Genomic DNA, 19,648 nt, shown 5'->3' on the forward strand with positions numbered 1-19,648 from the left:
CATGTGTTTGATGTAGGTCTGTGAGAGATTTAAAGAAATGAGAAACCAGAAGTCAAAAGCTAATAGCTGATAATTGAACAAGTGTTGAGGTCTTCCTGCTGCAGAGTAATCTAGTAATTGACAAGTGTGGTTTTCCGATCTCCTTTATAATTGCTTCTAAAAACTGACACTACTGTTCATTATTTTATGTACAGAGCTTTTCTGAAGCACAAGTGACAATTGAAAAGTATTCTCAAAACCACTCAAAAATACAACTGGATGGGATATCCTGTATCTTACGCTTAAAATTTAATGGACAGTATGGAGCCAGCCCTGTAAGATCAGGATCACCAAGTATTTGACTTGCTTTCTTTACAAATATTGGTACCATAGAGAGACAAGATGATAAAAGAATGGCAAACAGGCCAGAGTCTGTGGTGACTTGAGTGTGGGCCAAAATCTTCTAAGGATGGCTCTCATCCCAAAGTTCCTACAGTAATTTGATGGGAGATGTGACTGTAATAATCTTAAAATCATGAAAAGTTGGCTTAGTTTCGCAGTTTCTGTTCAATAAGACAGAAGATAATTTGATTAGACTTCACCTTGAAAGCTTTAGTAGAAGTGGAAAACGTGGCATCAATATTAATTTGGTAGAAGGAGGGCAAAAATGAATGACTCCCATAGTTCCTGTCTAAGGATTTTCATTCTGCACAGCTCGATAATTCTAAGAATGTTTTGAAAAAAGCAAACAGCTAAAACTCACTTAATCCCTGAGTTTAAATGACATTCTTGGAGCACTGACATATTTCAAAATACTCAGTGTCATGCTTGTAACATCTGGTCCTATTGATGTAGCACAGATAATGTGTAACCCACATACATAAAATAGAACAAGCATCTTTTGAAATACATATCTGAGGTTGAAGGAAGTAAGGGAATTCTCCAGGGCCTGGAAACAAGGCTGAGGCTGCTGTTGTCCTGGAGTAGAGGGGTGAAGGGGGTTGTAACAAAGGTATAGAAGTCAAAGCCTGGGACCTTGGAAGGTAGATGATGAATCTAAGACATCCTCCCCACTCTCCAACATAAAACCAGCAGAAGTGTGAAGATGCCAGGGGTGTCTACGGGCATAGGAAGATGCTGGGCAAGCTTGTCTGCCTCGCCTGGACTCTAGTAGGACAAGATGTAGTTTTTCTCAAAATTTGAAATTCTAAGGCTCTGCCTCATATGGATTTGAAATTCAGATATTCATAGCTCCCTTAGTCTGGTAACCCCCAAGCCAAGAAGCTAGAAAATGAACAATAAAATAAATCCAAAAAAATAGAAAGACAGAAACTAAAAAGTATAAAGATGAGTGAAAACAAAAGAGAAAGTGAAGATAGAGTAAAGAGAACAAAACCTGAAGTTGATTTTTAATAATTAATAAGATGAACAGATCTCTGGAAAGATTCATGAAGAAACGAATAAAGAAGGCCGTATCAATACAATAATATTTAAAATGAAAAGAGGACTTAACAGTAAGTATGTACAGTCGATATCTTAAAATAATAACAAAGTGCTTGAATGGCAATAAATTTGAAAACTTAAACAAAATGGACAATTTCCTAGAAAAACATAACACTGAAACTAATGCAAAAAGAACTGAAAAACATGAATATATCTGCAACTAATACATAAATTGACTCAATAATAACAAAGCTACCAAAAGGAGAGAGAGAAATAGAGAAAAAGGAAAGGAGGGAAGGAAGGAGAGAAGGAAGGAAGGAAAGAAGGAAAGACAGACAGATCAACTTGATGGGGTTTTTTTGTTTACCAAATATTGGAAGAAGAATAAAAATTGGATTCAGCCTGCTAATTTCTGTTTTAGGAACTTTGCCTTATGACCATATGATCACTAATATAATATGTGGTATCATGACCTATCTGGATTTATTTCAGGAATTTAAGGATAATCTATCATTAGAAAATATACAAATTAATAGTAAAAGGAAAAAAATGGGAAAAATAAATACTAAATTTAGGGTAGTGGTAATGGGGAATTCACTTAGGGGAGGCTATCCAGGGGTGAGGGCTTAATGGGAGTCTAATATTTTATTTCTTAAGCTAAGTAGTAGGTACATTGGCATTCACTTACGCTAAGCAGTAGGAACAAGGTATTATTAATACCTTTTGTATATCTGAAGTAGTTCATACTAAAAAGTAAAATCACATGAATTAAGGTGCTTCATCACATTCACAGTTTAAAAGAGAAAAATTATATGATCACATCACCTCATGCAGAAAAAGTATTTGATAACATTAAACATTCATCTGTAGTTTGAAAAGACTCATCAAACTATGAATGTAAGTGAACATCCCTAAAAAGATTAAGGGTTATCAACCCAAAACTACAGCACACATTTTAAAGGTGAAATGTTAGAAGGAATAAGATAAGAATGTCTTAAGTACTGTACTCAGAGGTTCTAGCAAGGACAAAGGCAGGATTTTTTAAAACTTATGAGGATTGAAATTAAGAACATCTGTCATTACTTGCAGACAATGTGATTGCTCACATAGACCATCCAGGAGTGTTTTATAACAGATAAACAGATAACCAAATTAATGTTGAGAAAATTATTTGCTATGTAATCCACGCATAAAAGTAAACTGCTTTCCTATACATCAAAAGCCAATAATTAGAAAATGCAGTTTTACAAAAATTCCATTTATAATGGCAACAAAAACTTTAAAATTCTGGGAACAAAATCTAATTTAAAACATGTAATATATTTATAGAGAAAACCATAAATCTGCATTAAAAGGAATCAGTGGAAGCCGTAGCATGTTCATGGATGTGATGATTCAATATCATTACTTTCATGTCTTACCAAATTAACCTTTTAATCAAATTAATTTCCAGTTAAAACTTGAGGAGGACCTTTGGTAGAATTTTACAAGCCAGGTCTAAAATTTATATGAAAAAACAAGCCTATTTTGGAAGAGAACAAGATGGAAGGGGCTTGTTCTATCTAGATGCCAAAATTTCTTAAGATATAGTAATGAACGCAGTGTGGTATTGCCATGTGTATAGTCAAGAAGACAAATGTTTTTAACCAATAGCCCAGAAAAAGATTTTTTATATGAAAGTATATTATGTAATAGAATTTAACAGCAAATCTTGCATGGTTAGCCCTAAAAAAATTTAAATTATATCCACATCTCACACTTCCTGCAAAATAAAATCAACCTAAATGTGGAAGGCAAAGCTTGAAAACTTTTATAAGAACATACAGGCAACTATCCCTATGGCTTTAGGTAAAATAGATTTTCTTGAAGAAGACACAAAAATAAACTCATAACAAAAACAGTTGATAATGAAATATTGAAATTTAAAACTTTCATTTAACAAAAAGAACATCACAAAGTGAAAAACATGACCTAGGTTGGGAGAAAACCTGTGCATTGCATGTAGCTAACAAAGGGTTCACATCCAGAATATGCACAGAAGCCTGCAAATCAATAAGGAAAAGAAAAACAGCTCACCTGAAACATGGCAAGAATGTGAATAAATGATTCACAGAAGAGGAAAGCCCAACAGCCAATATACATGTACAAAGATGATCGACCTCACTAATAATCATGAAGATACAGGTGAAAACTGGATGAGATGCCGTGTTACACCTCCCAGATTGGCAAAATTAAAGTGTCTGGCAATACTACACGCATAGTGACAAAAATGTGTGGAAACAGGAACTTAGGTATGTAGCTAATGAGAATTTGTACAAGTACTGTAAAGAGCAGTTTAGCAACATATGAAAAAGGGAAGATGCACTTACTCGACAACCACCCAATGCTAAGTGCACACTACAGAGAAGCTCTCCCATATGTGCCCAGAGATTTATAATGTTCACAGTAAAAATCCTAAATGTCCATCAACAGAAGACGTAGATAACATAAATTGTGATATATTCCTTTACTGAAATACTATAAATATCTATGAAAATTGATGAGCTACAGCCACAAGAAGCAATATAAATAATCTCAAAAACATAGTGTGAAAAAAAAGACACGTTGCAGTTACGTGCAGCACGGTAATATTTACATAAAATGTAAGGCATGAGAAATGATATCATACATTACTTACAGTCACATCCATACATGTGGAGTAAATGTTTGAAAACATGCAGGGAAATGCTACCCACTAAATGCCAGATAGTTATCAGCCTAGGAAGCACAGAACGGGAACAGGAGTAAGGGGCTCCGGTTACATCAGTAATGTTTTATTAATTAAAAAAAAAAATCTAGGACTATTCTGACAAAATGTTAAGATTTGACAAAACTGGGTGGTAGGTACAAGAGTGCCTTTTATATCATTCTCTTTACATGTTTCTATCCTTGAAATAGTTTATAATTTTGAAAGATGTACATTCTCTGTCACATAATTCCCCTGAAGGAGGAGCTGACATTTACTCTCCTGCTTTGCCATTTGTAGATGATTCTGCGCCTACAAAAGGAAATCCAGGAGCTGAAGGATGAACTGGCCCTTGTTACAGGGGAGCAGAGGACAGAGGCGCTCACAGAAGCCGAGCTCCTTCAGTAAGCCTGCAGACTTTTTCTCTTTTCCTTTTCAACAGAGCAAGTTTGTGTTAACTTCTTTGTTGGCCCTCATGTTATGAATTCACCTCAAAGCACGAAGGTCTCCTGGGACGGTCTGAAATTGCATTTAGGCGCCAGTTAAGAGTGGCGGCTTTCCATGAAAAGCTGGATAAGGCTGGCAGTGTTTTTGCCGCCTCAGCTTTGAGGAAGCAAAGAACAGAGCGTAGAGAGGTTGGGAATATCCTTCTCATGCCGGCTGAAGAAAAGGGATTGTATAATGGTCGTGCAATTTTAAAACATATACACCGAACACTCTTAAGCTGTGGATCTCAGATCTGAAAGGAATTCAAGAAACGTCCTTTGTATTAAACAGCATCTTGCTGCAGGCACCAATTTATCCCATGCCAAAGTAAGCCCTCTCCTTTCATAAATAGGTGGCCCATATATTGCATTTCAGACACCCAAAATGGGAATGAAAGCAGGTATTCAGAGCTTTATACAACTGCGGCATCTTTCAGAGCCTTCAGATATGCAGCCTCATGGCATACCGGTGGCTCAGCCTGGACCTCGTGTTCTCTCTGGTCGTGAGTCACAGTGATGGGCTCTCTTGTTTCTGTGCTACTTGTTAAGCATTTGTGGAGTGGTAACAACAGAATAGGCTTAGAAGGCAGAGGTATTCTCTATTTCCAAATAAGAAATAGAGCTACACAAGATTTTTCTAAAGGTTTACTGTCATGTGACCTGACCCTCTCTCAACAGAGAAAATGGTAACTAATAGAGATGATAAAAAGTATTTTCTTTAAACTAGCTCATGGCTGCCCCTGGAGGTGGGTCTAAAGCTTGAGAAGCCTTAAGCAAGGTTTCTGTTATATTCAAAGCCTTCCTCCTCTAGGATAGCATTTCCTAATTCTAGAACGCTGTGTTTAACAATATGATAGGCCCCTCAGGCTTTCCTTACAGAACTGCTTTGTGGCGTATACGCGATTAAAGTGAAATATATTGCCAGAATTTACATGTCAAATAATTTCATGTCACCCCTTGGAATAACGTGGGATATCTTAGATATTGAGAAGCCCACGGTTAAAATTCCCTGTGGTGCCCTTTCCCCTCAAAGAAAGGAATTACCCATTATTATCTTTGAAGATGTCTCTTCAGAATTTTAATCTTCAAATCAGGATCCAGCCAGGAAAACAAAACCATTCTAGACCTCTCAACAAAAGGAACTTTAAGGAATTTATTGTACAGGAGATGGTATTGTGGGAATGCTGCAGCACCCCAGAAGCCAGGAATAGCAGCGCTCTGGCACCCCTCAAACTGGAGGAACTCTGGTAGAAGGCTGTGTTACAAAGCCGGAGTGTGGTGCTGGCGGCAGGAGCTGACTTATGATGAGGGCTCCCTGACAGAAGCCAGGGCCTCTGAGGAGCCGGATGTGCTCTGGAGGCATCATGCCGGTAGGGAGTGCTGGCTTCTCCCACAGCCCCTCTACCAGTCCCCAGTAGCGCCTCCCACTGGCTGAACTTACCCAGAAGCCATTTGTCAACAGAGTCAGGGAGTGTAGTTTCCTGTGATGCAGAGTCAAACAAGGGAAAAGTGGGAACTGGACCTAATAGCAAACTTAGGAAAATAACCAACATATCACTGGTACTTATCAGTGTTTCTCTAATTCCTGTATACTCTGTGTGTTGCTTAGAAGGCTCAGTTAAAGGATAAGATTCTAAATGTGGTGATTCAGGCTGTCAGACTGAGTAAGTAAATGCTGCAGTTTCCTTCCAAATCTGGGAGACTATAGAACTGATACAAAGAAACATTCTGATCTCTATCCATACCCAAGAATAAGAAGTAAACTTCCCAAGGGACTAGAGGCTTCAAGGAATTCCTGGGAGACTGAATGGTGGAGTTGAGTTAGGCAGGGGAAAATGATAGACCAAGTCATGTGCAGCACCAAGAAGGCCCCCTGTCTAGAAATGGTGACGCCTTGGAATAGGAGAGGGCTGAGAAGAGCCACTGAGGGTGTGATGACGCTGTGGTAGTGGGGACAGTTTGTTCCTGTGAACCTGTGCATCCTTCCCTTCTCCCCCCAGTGTTTAGGTCAGTGTTTAGGACAGAGAAATTGGAAAGGGCTCCAGGTAGCTGATGATGTCCAGGACAAAGAGGGACCATATAAGCTCAGGAGACCAGCTGCTGTCTCCTGTTCTGCATCTCCTGTTCTCACTGAAAACACAAAGGAGCACAGGCACCCACAGCTGCTTCAGTCCCTCATGCAAGACTGGCTGCCCAAGTTGAGAGCTGAGAGTGTAGGAAATGTGAGCTCACAATTGGGAATGACTAGAAATATGAGGACAGCCAACATCAAGAAAGACAAGAACAAGAAGTTTTCATAGCTTGGAGAGCTTCAGAACTAAGAAAGAAGACTGATTACTAGCTTGAGAGATATAAAATGTGGTACTCCATCCAAGAAACAACAACATGATCAAGAGGAGGTCTTGAAAGTGAGACAGTGTACATGCTGCCATTAAGAACTTAATGATGGCCAAGTAGAATGAAAACAGAGGGGCAAATTAGTGAGCTAGGAATATCAAGACTAAGAAATTCTTCCAGAATATAAGATAAAAGGAGAGAGAGATAGAAAGTTTAATGAAAAGAATCCTAGAGATTTACCAATATCTAACAAAAAGGAGATTATGGAGGAGAAATAGCGATAATGTGGGGGAGCCAATAGTTAAAAGAAATAATACCTAAGAACCTCTTAGACCTTAAAAAAAAAAGACATAAGACTTCAGAATGAAAGGGTAACCATGTAATAAGTAGTATAATATTGTATAAAAATTTTGGAACCTCCAAATACAGGAAATAATCCTAAAAGTCATCAGAGAATAGAAGTATTACCAACCAAGACTCTGATTTTGAGAAGACTTATTATCAACAACTCTGGAAACAAGAGCTTCTACTGCTAAAAAAAAAAAAAAGGACTGTGAATGGAGATTTCTGTATGTAGCCACATTAATATCCAAAGGTGAAGGTGAAACAAAGGCATTTTTCAGACTTACAGATTTTCAGATGGAAAGTTCACCACCCTACAGCCTCTCTTAAAGAGATCACCACAGGCTGTACTTTCACAAAGAGAAAAATGCGTTAAAGTATAAAAACAGTAATAAGTAAATTTTGTTATGTCTTCTTTATGATATTTGATATTATATTATTTTACTAACTTGCCATTTATTACATAAATATCTGTTTCTGTTTAGATTTATTGACATACAAATTGGCCATTCATAGGAGTTTGGAGGTAGAATGGAGAGAAATATAATGGTGACAATAGATTTAAAACACTGACGGGCTGTTAGATCTTGGATTAGTTTCATAGATAACATTTGATCCATAGATAACAAATATGTAAATGTCAGTCGGAACAGATTCTGCATAGACAGTATGTAGGATTGCCATTCGGTTTTCTGGGCAGTTGGTTCATTCATTCATTTAACATTTATTATTCATCTAGGATTCATAAAACTCTACCCTATGTCCTGAAAGGAACACAGATGAACAAAAACCTAGATCCAGCTCTCAGTGGGTTCACAATTTAGTGGCAGTGACAGGCACAGGGCACAAGTAATTATGATGCAATATATAAGTATTATGAGGAGATATGAATAAAACATGAGACTGCAGAGAGAATAATGATTAATTTTGAGCTCAGGAATCTTGTAAACTTTGTTCATGTTTTACTAATAAGTAAACTTCAACAATTCGCAATGAAATTGCTTCTCTGCTGTCAAGGTAAGTGTACTAGTAGCATTACATCTCATTAATGATTTCTGGTCAGCAGCTGAGGAGAACATGTGTCGCAAACAGCATCCATCCTGCCAAAGCAAAGCGTAGAGTTTCACAACAACCCAGTAACTGGTATTTCTTCATGCTGACAGTGGAGATTATTCCGATAGCTTGGGGGTTCTTTTGTTATTGTTTTTGTTATATTGTTGTTGCAGTTGTATTTTGCCATAATTTGCTAGATTGAATACTGGTACAGTATTCAAATTCATCAGGTTTAAGAGTCCTTTAGCATCTTACAGTAGAAGAGGTAAGTTAAAATTTGTGCCTAATATGGCTCTGCTGTTTAATATTATTTCATGCTTCTTTGTCTTCTGGCATCCCTGGACATTTACTTAGAAATGTGAATCAGCTTCAGTCCTCGCATTGCGCCCAGACTCCTGGGTAGTGAGGGTGGGAGGGGAATAGTGGTGTAGGAGAGAGACAGGGTTCCACAGCTCAGCAGGACAAAGTGGCAAGAGTGTTCTAGCCTGGTCTCCTTCTCTGTCCCTGACTCCTGGGCTTATGCTGACTGTCATGGCATGAGGACATTTCTATCAGGGATTCTGTGAAGGATGTCAGAGAGCAGATATTTAATAGATAATATATTCTATGCAGTATGCATTGGACAGTTCAGAGATGTCTGTTAATACCTAGCCCTATCAAATTTTTTGAACTGTTTCCCAGAATTTCAGTTCTTAATGTAAATATTTGTTGCATTGACTTGTATGCTTCGACTGAAGAGGATTTCAGATGTCAGCCTCCAGTTATTGGGATATTTTTAGTTTACATCTTTTTTTTTTTTTTTGCCTGTGTAAATTTGAAAAGAGACAGCTGGGTAAAGACTGTATAGCCAAGTTAATGTTTATACAGAAATTCTTGGGTGAAGATTTGATTCTGATTGATTCTGTAAACACATACCTCTTTTTCCCTCTGGTTTAAAAAAAAAAAAAAGCCTGTATGCCTCTGGCTAGGATGGGAGCATGATTTCCTGACCCAAGTCTAAATGAGTAGAATATTTTCTGCACAGCAACATTTTCTTTCTGAGATGGAACTGAATTGGATCTCATGGGCTCAAGTTTGCCCAAAGTAAATTTCCAAACATCTCGATCCTTTGTTTTTCTTTTTAATTTTTTTCTCCAGCTTTATTGAGATATAATTGACATATAGCACTGTTTAAGTTTAAAGAGCACAATGTGATGATTTAATATACGTATATATTGTGAAATGATTACTGCAGTAAGGTAAGAGAACACCTCCATCACCTCACATAGTTACCTTTCTGTTTGTGTGTGTGGTGACAACATTTAAGATCTACTCTGTACACAATTTTCAAGTAGATGATATTGTATTGTTAATTATTGTTACCATGCTGTACATTAGATCCTCAGAATTTATTGATCTTATGGCTGGAAGTTTGTACCCTTTTACCAACATCTTCCTATTTCCGCTACCCTCCAGCCCCTGGCAACCATCAATCTACTCTCTGAGTTCAACAACTTTTTTATTTTGCACATACAAGTGAGTTCATACAATATTTGCCTTTCTCTGACTTATTTCTTTTAGTTAATTTTTGCAAATCAGTTAATCCTTCAACCTGAATTTTTTGACTGCCTACTAGATGCTAACCATTTTAATAAGTGCTTTTGGGGATTCATGAATATAGGATACAGAAAATAATTCCAAAGACTTATAGTCTTATTGGGGAAATAATACATATGCACCCATGCACACTTTTATACATACAGACACAGACACACACACATATATATATATAAAACAGAGAATAAGAGTGTATTAGTGGAAAGAACAAATGGACACTGAGAATTATAAAAAATTATGCTTTTAATTATACTCATACTAGTTTTTTAATGGCTCTCTTATGTGTAAATGCTATCTATGCACACTTTCAGCTCCATATTTTAAAATCTAATATCAGTTTATTACATATGGTTTAATACATTATTTACTCATAATCTATAATAATGAAAAACTAAATCAATATGTAAGAATGCAAAAATGGGGGAAGTCATTGTAGATATCACCCATTTCACAAGATAAATAAGTTACCTCAAAAGATGTCAAGAGGAAGAAGGTACCATTCTAAGTTGAAGGAGACTACACAACAAAGGTGCCTACAGGGAATGAGCACAGTGTGAGGAGAAGGGAGAGAAATCATGAGACCAGAATGGGGTCTTGCATATACGAAGCACCAGCTAGCAAGGACCTGGATTAAAATTAGCCTAGCAGAAGCCTAGCGTTCTCATGGAAGAACAGAAGAACAGGATTAGATAGATGAATGGTGACCTCATGTTTAGCTGTGAATACCACATTCAGAGGAACCACTATTTTATTTAATTGTGACTAGGAAACATTGTGATTTGAGAGTATTGCAGTTTATTCATTCATTCAGTAATGTTCACTGTGCTCTTTCTTTATGTTAGGCACTGTTCTAGGTGCTAGAGATTCAGGAATAAACAAAGTCCTTGCCCTCATGGAGCTTACACTTTAGTGGGGATGGAGATAATGCACTGTATAAACAACTAAAATACAGAGCATTTCAGAGAGTAAAAAGTGCAAAGAGAAAAATAAAACAAGAGTTGTTATTTTAATACCGTGAAAGAACTTACATGGGGAAAACTTTTTTCTTGCTGTCACTCTGCAAGCAGTGAATAAATTAGCAGGAATGAGAAATCAGGAAAATGTTGTATCAGGTTTGGAGTGAAATTTAGGGAAAAGACTCAAGTAATGACAATGAAAATAGAAGAAGAGACAAATGTGAGAGGCTTTGTTGAAGAGGAATCAACAGAAGTGATGACTACAAATACAAAAGAGATAAAGAAGGGAGGATAATGAAAGCTGAAGACTTAAACCAGATTATCAGCACATGGAAAAGTTGGGAAAAGAAGTTGGTTGAGGATAAGAAATGTTCGGATCCTAACATGATGAAGGAATATATGATGTACTCATTGAATTCTGGAACATTAGAGGAAGGCTGAGGATGAAGATTTAAATTTTGGAGTGGCTGGTACTGAGTTGATACAAGGCTGAAGTCAAGACCAAAAGTTAGCCCAGAAATTCTCTGATCTGATTTGAGGTAGGTGATGATCCACAGGACCACATCCCCTGACATTCCAACTTACTGTAGGCAGCTTGCCAACTGAATTTATCTTTCTACTTAGCCACGTCACCCCTATTCCTTCCATTTATATCTATTTACATATAATTAAATATTCCATTCATTGGGTATTTTCCAATGGGGAAAAAATGTCCCTTCCTTTATGATTCAGGGTATTAATAGTAAACAGTGTAGAAAGATGAGACATTCATAGGATAACAAGGGAATGATATGAACAACTTACGACAATATATTTGCTTAGATAAATCTGACAAAGTATTAAAAGACACTGACTACCAAAGCTCACTCAAGAGACACAGAGAACCTGAGTTGTCCTTATATCTATATAAGAAAATGAATTCATTGGAAAAACCTTCCAACAAAGAATTCTACAGGCCCAGATAGCATCACTACAAATTCTGCCAGAAGTTTAAGGAGCAAAGAGTGCCAATTCTACACAGACTTTCCCAGGAAACACAGAAGAAGGGGACAGTTTCCAACTCATTTTACAAGACCAGGATTGCTCTAATGTCAAAATCAGACAAATATATTAGAAAAAAAGAAAGTTATGGACCAACATCCCATATGAATAAAAATATTTAATTAAACATTGGCAAATCAAGTGTCATAAAATATTAAAAAGGTAATAAATCATGATCAAAAGGGTAATTACCCCAGGAGTGCAAGGCTGGTTTAACATTTTAAAGAATCAATCAATCAATGTAATTCACCATATTAACAAACTAGAGAAAAAAATATTTGATTATCTCAATAAATGCAGACAAAGCATTTGAATCCACTTACTCATGGTCAGAACTCTGAGTACAACGGGAATAGTAGGGAACTTCCATACACTGATAAAGTGTATCTACAAAAAAAAACTAAATAGCTAATATAATAATTAACAATGAAACAAAGAATTCTTTCTTCCTAAAATTGGAAACAAGGCAAGTATATCCTTTCTCACTACTTCTATTCAACATCATATTAAAGGATCTAGTCAGTGCAATGAGGCAAGAAATATAAATAAAACACATGAAGAACTGGCAAGGAAATAATAAAACTGTCTTAATTCATTGACCATTTTGGCACTATGCTAAGTAGCAGAAGCTAGACACAGAAAGGTACATGCTAGTGATCTCATTTATATCACATTTTGTAAAAGGCAAAAGTATAGGAGAAGAAATCAGTTAGTGGTTGCCAAGGTTGCTGGCTGGGGAGGAAACTGATTGCAAAGGAACTAGAGGGAGGTGTTTAGGGTAATTGAAATATCCTATATCTTGATTTTAGTGGTCGTTGCAAAAGTATACACATTTGTTGGAAATCATAATACCATCTAGAAGGGGTAATTTTAAATTTTACTATCTATAAATTTAACTTCAACTAACCTGACTTTTTGAAAATTGGAAAAATCTGTATGACAAATATAATACAAAATTAAAAGACCAGTCATTAAACAACCAAAGCAGAATAAAACAAAACTGTACAGCCAGGAATTTTTCTTTAGGTAAAATTTCACTGTGGTTACTTTCATAACAGCAGCTTATCTTTGACAACAAGCACCTCAGAGCACACAGACATTTATTTTTACAGGTAATTATAACATATACAAATTGAGGAGAACCTCCTCAAATTCCCGCTCTGCTACACACCAACCTGCATCTGCACCCCCACCTCCTTCCTGCTACAGTAGAGAAGGTATCCCTTCTCTGGAACGGACCTCACTCCCAGTCCTTTCTGCCATCTCAAGAACCTCAACCTCCCTTCAACTTTTTCTTTATCTACAACTTCTCTCTTTTTACTGGACTCTTCTTATTAATATTTGAATGGGCTCAAGTGTTTCCAATATTAAAAATCAAAATGCTCTCCTGTGACCCAGCTGCCCTCTCTCCCTACTGCTCGCTTTTCCTCTCCTTTAAACCACTCCAAGAAATTGCCTTCACTCATGGTCTCCGTTCCCTTCCCTCTCACTCACTCCCGACATGCTCCAGTCGGGCTTTTGCCCAGTTGCACTGGTGATTGAAGGACCTCAGTGTAGCTCAATATAATGGACCTGTGCCAGCCCTCGTCTTTCTCGACCTCTCAGTGGCATTCAGCATTATTCACCACCCTCTCACTGACACTTCTCTTGTCTTCTTCCCATCTCCAGACTGCTCCTTGGCTTCTTGGGCCAGATTATCCACTTTCATGTCGGCATTCCTCACAGCATTGTCCTGGGACCTCCTCTTCTCTTTTCCTTTATACTTTTTTTCTAGATGATCTCATCAATACCCACACCTCAGTTGCCATCCCAGTGCTAATGACTTATATTTAATTTACTGGTCCATATTTATTCTTCCCTGAATGCCACACTCATGGATCACTCTGCCTACCTGACAGATGGCCCTGAACTCAGCATGCCCCAAACTAAATTCTTCTCCATCTTTCTCCAGACCGGGTCTCTGCCACTGTATCCCCATCAGTGTCTCTCCAAACCCTACGGTTGCCCAGGCCAGAAACTTAGGAGTTGCCTGTGATTCTATTCATTTTCTCATCCCCCAAATCCACCCCATTTGGAAGTCCTGTTGACTCTGTTCTCAAAGCCTGTCTTGAATTAGACCACTTCCTACCACCTCTTGTCCACACCTCTGTCACCTTTCCCTCCTGCTAAAATGGAATATAATAGGAGTTTTGCTCCCCTCTAAATCTTTTTCTGGGCAGCCAGAATATTCCTTCTTAAAAATACAGTTCTTACCATTTCACTCTTCTTCTTAAAACTCCTCAGTGACTTCTGACTTCCTGTTTTTCCTGGGAAAACACCAAAATCCTGCATGTGGCCTACAAGTGGCTGCTGCTGTCACCCTTTTCTGTGTTTTCAGCCACATTTCACATTCCTCTCCCCTTTGCTCCCTTGACTTCAACAACAGTGACCTTTCATTTCTTAAACGTTCCATCCTGTCTTCCACCCCGGGGCCATTGCACGTGCAGATACTTCTGACTTCTCCCTGGGGTGGCGTGTGCATGGGGACACGTACACACACACACACACACACACACACACACACACATACATACATACACACACACATCTTGTTTTGTTTGTTCTCCTCTTCCTTCAAACTTCAGTTTAAATTGTTCTTCCTCAAAGACATCTTTTCTGACCCCCAGCCTCAACTCAATCATGACTGTGCTGCACATTTTCATGTTTTCTGTACTTTTCCTTCGAGTACTCATCTGTTTATAATCGTGTACTTGTGATATTGTCAGGTTATCATCTGTGTCCCCCACCATACTGAAAGGCCTTTGAGGGCAGGAGCCGTGTCTGCTTTAACTGAATGAACACAGCACCTTTATTCATATCATTTTGCAGCACATAATCAGTGAATATTAATACAGCAAAGATTATGCATAAGCTGCATTAAATCCACAAAGGGAAAAACTGGAGAGATATTTGACTTGGCTCCTGAGCGTGTAATCACACAATTTAAGATACTGAGCTATGGAAATCCATCTGTGCAGGCAAGTGGTACCTTAAGAAAATGGATGCTCTAGTTTGATGTACGTTTTCCCAAACGGGAAATTACCTAGGGCACTGGCCAGGGTAGCCTCCACTCCTGCTCTTAAGGAGTCCCCAGATTCCTCTTGCTCTGTTTACTGCTTCTGTTTGGGAATAATCCCATCCTTAGGCTGAAACAGTCAGTGAAGCCGGGGGCTGTGCTGTAATTGACCCTCAAGCTCTTAAGTCACGGGTAAAATAGAGCGTAGGCCTTCACCTTTCATTCTTGGGATTTTGTTCTATATTTGGAAACTATTATCTGATGAGATTTCTTTTAATATAATTAAATAATTTAATACTAAATATAGTTTACATATAGCTTAAAACCAAACACATTGTGTTATCAAGCCCACAAGCACAAAATTTATTTCAAAAGTACCAGTCTGTACTAATAAAAGCTTCACTGATGTCCCAAACTTCTATTTAAATGCAAATAAACCTACCTAAAGGAAGAATCTTAAATCCCCATTTTTGCACCAAATAAATCTCACTTTATTCATTCTTTCTAGTGAATAAACACTGACTACTGTTGATACCATGTTAGACACTGTGTTAGGAGTGGGGAGCTCAGAGACAAAGGAAAGGATCCTGCAGGCGGCTGGCCACTGGGGACAGAGAGACAGATGGCCAGACATACGTGCTCACTGATGGTGCTGAGCTGCTATAATAGACACCCGGGGCCAAGATCGGGAGGGCGAGTGTTTTGCAAAGGGCAGCAGAACAGAGAGGAAAGACTTTATAGAGGAAGTGGCATACAGAAAACCCATCAGTGCTTTCATCCTTTTAAAGTAAGCATTTAAAGGTGACTTCAAGAGAAGTCATTTCCACCATGTTTAACTTGCAGTTCATTCTTTTTTATTAGAATAGTCTAATAAAAGTTTAATTGGGCTCAGTTTCTCAAAGTGTTTGAACTGGATTAGAACCATAAAACAAATTTCAACTACAGGTATAGTGGCTTTCTTGAGCCTAAAATTTGATAACTTGTTCCCAAAAAGTATGGGACAGAATAATGAAAATCAACACCACCTCATATAATTTGAGATATACCATCACTGTGATGATAAGTCTTGTCCTGTGACCCTCAAACTATTTTCAAAATGAGAAGAAGGAAACAAAAATATAAATGATACCCTACAATATTTGAGTTAGTATAGTCCTAGTAAGAATTAGACACCAAATCAATCTTTTGGGGAAAGTCTCTTGTCAGTACTTAACTCTGGATCAATAATATTTTATCCTTTTTATATTCAGTTTATTGTCACTGGCCTCCAAATTGATTTTATTTGTCAAACCACTATTAAAATATGTATTTTTTCTTTTTAAAAAAATAACTTTCAGGTGTACAGCATTATGATGCAATATCTGTATACACTACAAAGTGATCACCACCACAAGTCTATTTACTATTGGTCACCATACAGTTGACCCCTCTTCATGCACTTCACTCCCTGCAATGCCCTTTTCCTCTGGTAATCACTAATCTGATCTCTGTATCTATGAGGTTTTCTTTGTTTTATTTTGTTTGTTTTGTTTTTTTAAATTTCACATATGAGTGAAAGCATATGGTATTTGTCTTTCTCTATCTAACTTATTTTACTTGGCATAATACCTTCAAGGTCCATCAGTATTGTTGAAAATGGCAGCATTCCATTCCTTTTTATGGCTGAGTAGTATTCCGCTCTGTGTATATTTCATATCTTCTTTATCCAGTCATCCACTGATGGACATTTAGGTTGTTTGCTTATCTCGGCTGTTGTAAATAATGCTGCAGTGAACATAAGGTTGCATGTATTTTTTCCAACTAGCACTTTCATGTTCTTAAAATAAATACCCAGAAGTAGAATAGCTGGGTCATATGGTAGTTCTATTATTAACTTTTTAAGGAATCTCCATACTGTTTTTTATAGTGGCTGCACCAATGTACAGCCCCAGTAACGTTCTGTCCAACATTTTTTATTCTTTGTCTTTTCAATAATAGCCATTGTTAACAAGTGTGAGGTGATGTGTCTATTGTGGATTTGATATGCGTTTCCCGAATAATTAGTAATGTTGAACGTCTTTTCGTGTGCCTATTCACATCTGTATGTCTTCATTAGAAAAATATCTATTCATATCCTCTGCCCATTTTTTAATCAAGTTGTTTGGGTTTTTCTGTTGTTGAGTCAAATGGGTTCTTTATATATTTTGAATATTAACTCCTTATGGGATATATGATCTGCAAGTATCTTCTCCCATTCTTCATTTTTATGATGGTTTCCTTCACTGTACAGAAGCTTTTTAGTTTGATATAGTCCCATTTGTAATTTTTGCTTTTGTTTGCCTGGCCTTTAGAGTCAGATACACAAAAACATGACTAAGACTGATAACAATGAGGTTACCATCTGTGTTTTCTTTTAGGAGTTTTATGGTTTCAGGTCTTAACAAACTCTTTAGTCTGACTTGAGTTAATATTTGTGTGTGGTATAAGATAGTGGCCTAGTTTCATTCTTTTGCATGTGGCTGTCCAGTTTTCCCAACATCATTTACTGAAAAGACTTTCTCATTGTGTGTTCTTTCCTCCTTTGTCATAAATCAATTGTCCATATATGTGTTACTCTCAGTTCTGTTCCATTGATCTGTGTGTCTGTTTTTGTGCCAGTCTATGCTCTTTTGATTACTGTAGCTTTACAGTATGGTTTGAAATCCAAGTGGTTTTATTTGTCAAACCACTGTTAAAAATATGTTTCAAAATCATGGCTTATGCTTTGCAAGTTCTATGACACGATGAGCTCTCCTGATTATTCTCTGAAAGTATCTTTACTGTGGAGACAGGGAGGAGTGGCTTTCAGGAAACCATGTTCCTTAAGGATAAGAGAGAGAGAGAGATGGAGATAGGGATTGAGAGAGGGATAGAGACAGAGAGGAGGTTGGAGGGAGGTAGTGTGGGTGGAGGTGAGAGAGAAAGAAAAGTTATACCGGAGTCTGAACAATCTTTTGAAAATTGTTTGAAATATGAATGCTATCCTACACCAGATTACTCATTAAAAAATGAAAAATCTCAAGAAAGTTGATGTACAATCTCTTGTCATTATGGATGAAGTCATCCCAGTGACAGTGACAGTGGCTCCCTCTGACTGTCCAGAACTTCTTCCCAGGACCCGGTGGCCCCACATGGCCTGGCCTCTGGCAACCTCTTGGGCCTCATTCCCTCCCAGGCTTCCCCTCCTCATCAGCCCTCCCCTGAAACGCTCCTCCCTCACTTCATTACTCAAATGTCACATTATCAGAAAGGCTTCCCAGGCCACAGTATCTAAGATACACCTTCCCCTGTCCCTCTTTACTCCCTTTATGTGGAGTTATTTTCTTCATAGTAGCAACAGCATATCAGTGTTTCATTGTTTATTGTCTGTGTCTCCCTACTTCATGAGGGAGCTTCATGAGGACTGGGAACTTTGTGTGGTTTCCACTATATACCCGGCCCACCGTAGACCCTTCATAAATATTTGTTGAATGAATTGGTGAACACTCAGTCAGGGCCTTGAGTCTCTCTCTGGCTTCTTTCAGGAGCCATTCACTTTCCACCTCCAGGACCTCTACTTGGAGTGCCCAGGTGTTTGGTTGAAGGAGGGGCCTCAGGACCAGTCTCTGTGGACAGAAAGCACTTCCTGACATTTAGACCCCACAAGCGCTAGTTTGGTGTCCACTATCTGCTTGGCCTCATGAATCTCTCTTATCAGTGTGAATGACAGAGGAATTACCTGAGGTATTCAGAATTTTGGCCACAACCATTTTCTGAACTTTGTCCAGAGTCACTGAGATAAGGCAGAGGAAATTGATCTGAATGGAGTGAGAGTCAAGAGACTTGAATTCTAATCTTGACTCTCTTTCTATTCTGAGATGCATTATCTTAAATGATCCCTCTACTTCAGTTTTCTAATCTTACCTGTATGACCTTGGGCAAATTATATCATCTGTATGTGTGTCTCAGTTACTCCTTATTTGTTGTGTGAGAGTAATAATGGTATCCACTTGCAGTGCTGTTATGAGGATTGATGGAATAATTCATGCTTATGCACTAAACACAATTATTATTTCCCTGTGATCCCTTGATACAACTTTTATTGCTGCTGAGGAATCTGTTCCCTTCTGTTAGATATTTTGTCAGGCTTCTCCATTAGAAACAAAGGGGCAAACTGTTTTACTCTCTCTCTCTAGAATATACACACACGCATTTACCCACAAAGAAGGAGGTAGTATCAGAAGGAAAAAACATGAAAATGTTTTTAGAATTACTAGTGTTTTATTTGTTTGTTTGTTTTTTATTTTTTGTTTGTTAGTTCTTTTTACCTGGCTGTATTTCCCAAAATTTATACAGAAAATTAGAGGTCATATTAAAAAGAACTCATGTTGCTTGCTAATTTTACACCTCCAAGTGGCAAAATAAAAATGTTTTCACTTAATTAATGAAGAGCAGGGAAAAAAATGCCCTTCTTTGTTGACTCTACTTTTACACTAAATTTCACAGCAGAATTAAAAACAAATGTTCTCTCTTGGCATATAGCAAATTATTGCACAACACACATAGTTGGTTCTGAGATCTAAATTACATCTGCTTCTGGAATTTTAACTTTAAATTATTTTTATAATATTTGTCTTCT

General features: G+C 37.7%; 1 protein-coding gene across 6 annotated transcripts in view; it reads left to right on the forward strand.

Moving 5' to 3' along the window:
• Window positions 1-19,648, forward strand: part of KIF6 (kinesin family member 6) — a 293,420-nt gene that overhangs the window by 114,142 nt on the left and 159,630 nt on the right. For 5 of the 6 annotated variants that reach the window (XM_015237481.3, XM_072945065.1, XM_072945067.1 and 2 more), the window contains one exon: window positions 4,448-4,551. In XM_015237481.3, coding sequence (XP_015092967.2) covers window positions 4,448-4,551 — 104 coding nt within the window. Of the gene's footprint in view, window positions 1-4,447; window positions 4,552-8,239; window positions 8,329-19,648 lie in introns of those variants that run through there. The other variant, XM_072945069.1, reaches the window with a different exon arrangement.

The sequence above is a fragment of the Vicugna pacos genome, chromosome 20 (genome assembly GCF_048564905.1).
Source record: "Vicugna pacos chromosome 20, VicPac4, whole genome shotgun sequence".
In the NCBI taxonomy this organism is placed as follows: domain Eukaryota; kingdom Metazoa; phylum Chordata; class Mammalia; order Artiodactyla; family Camelidae; genus Vicugna; species Vicugna pacos.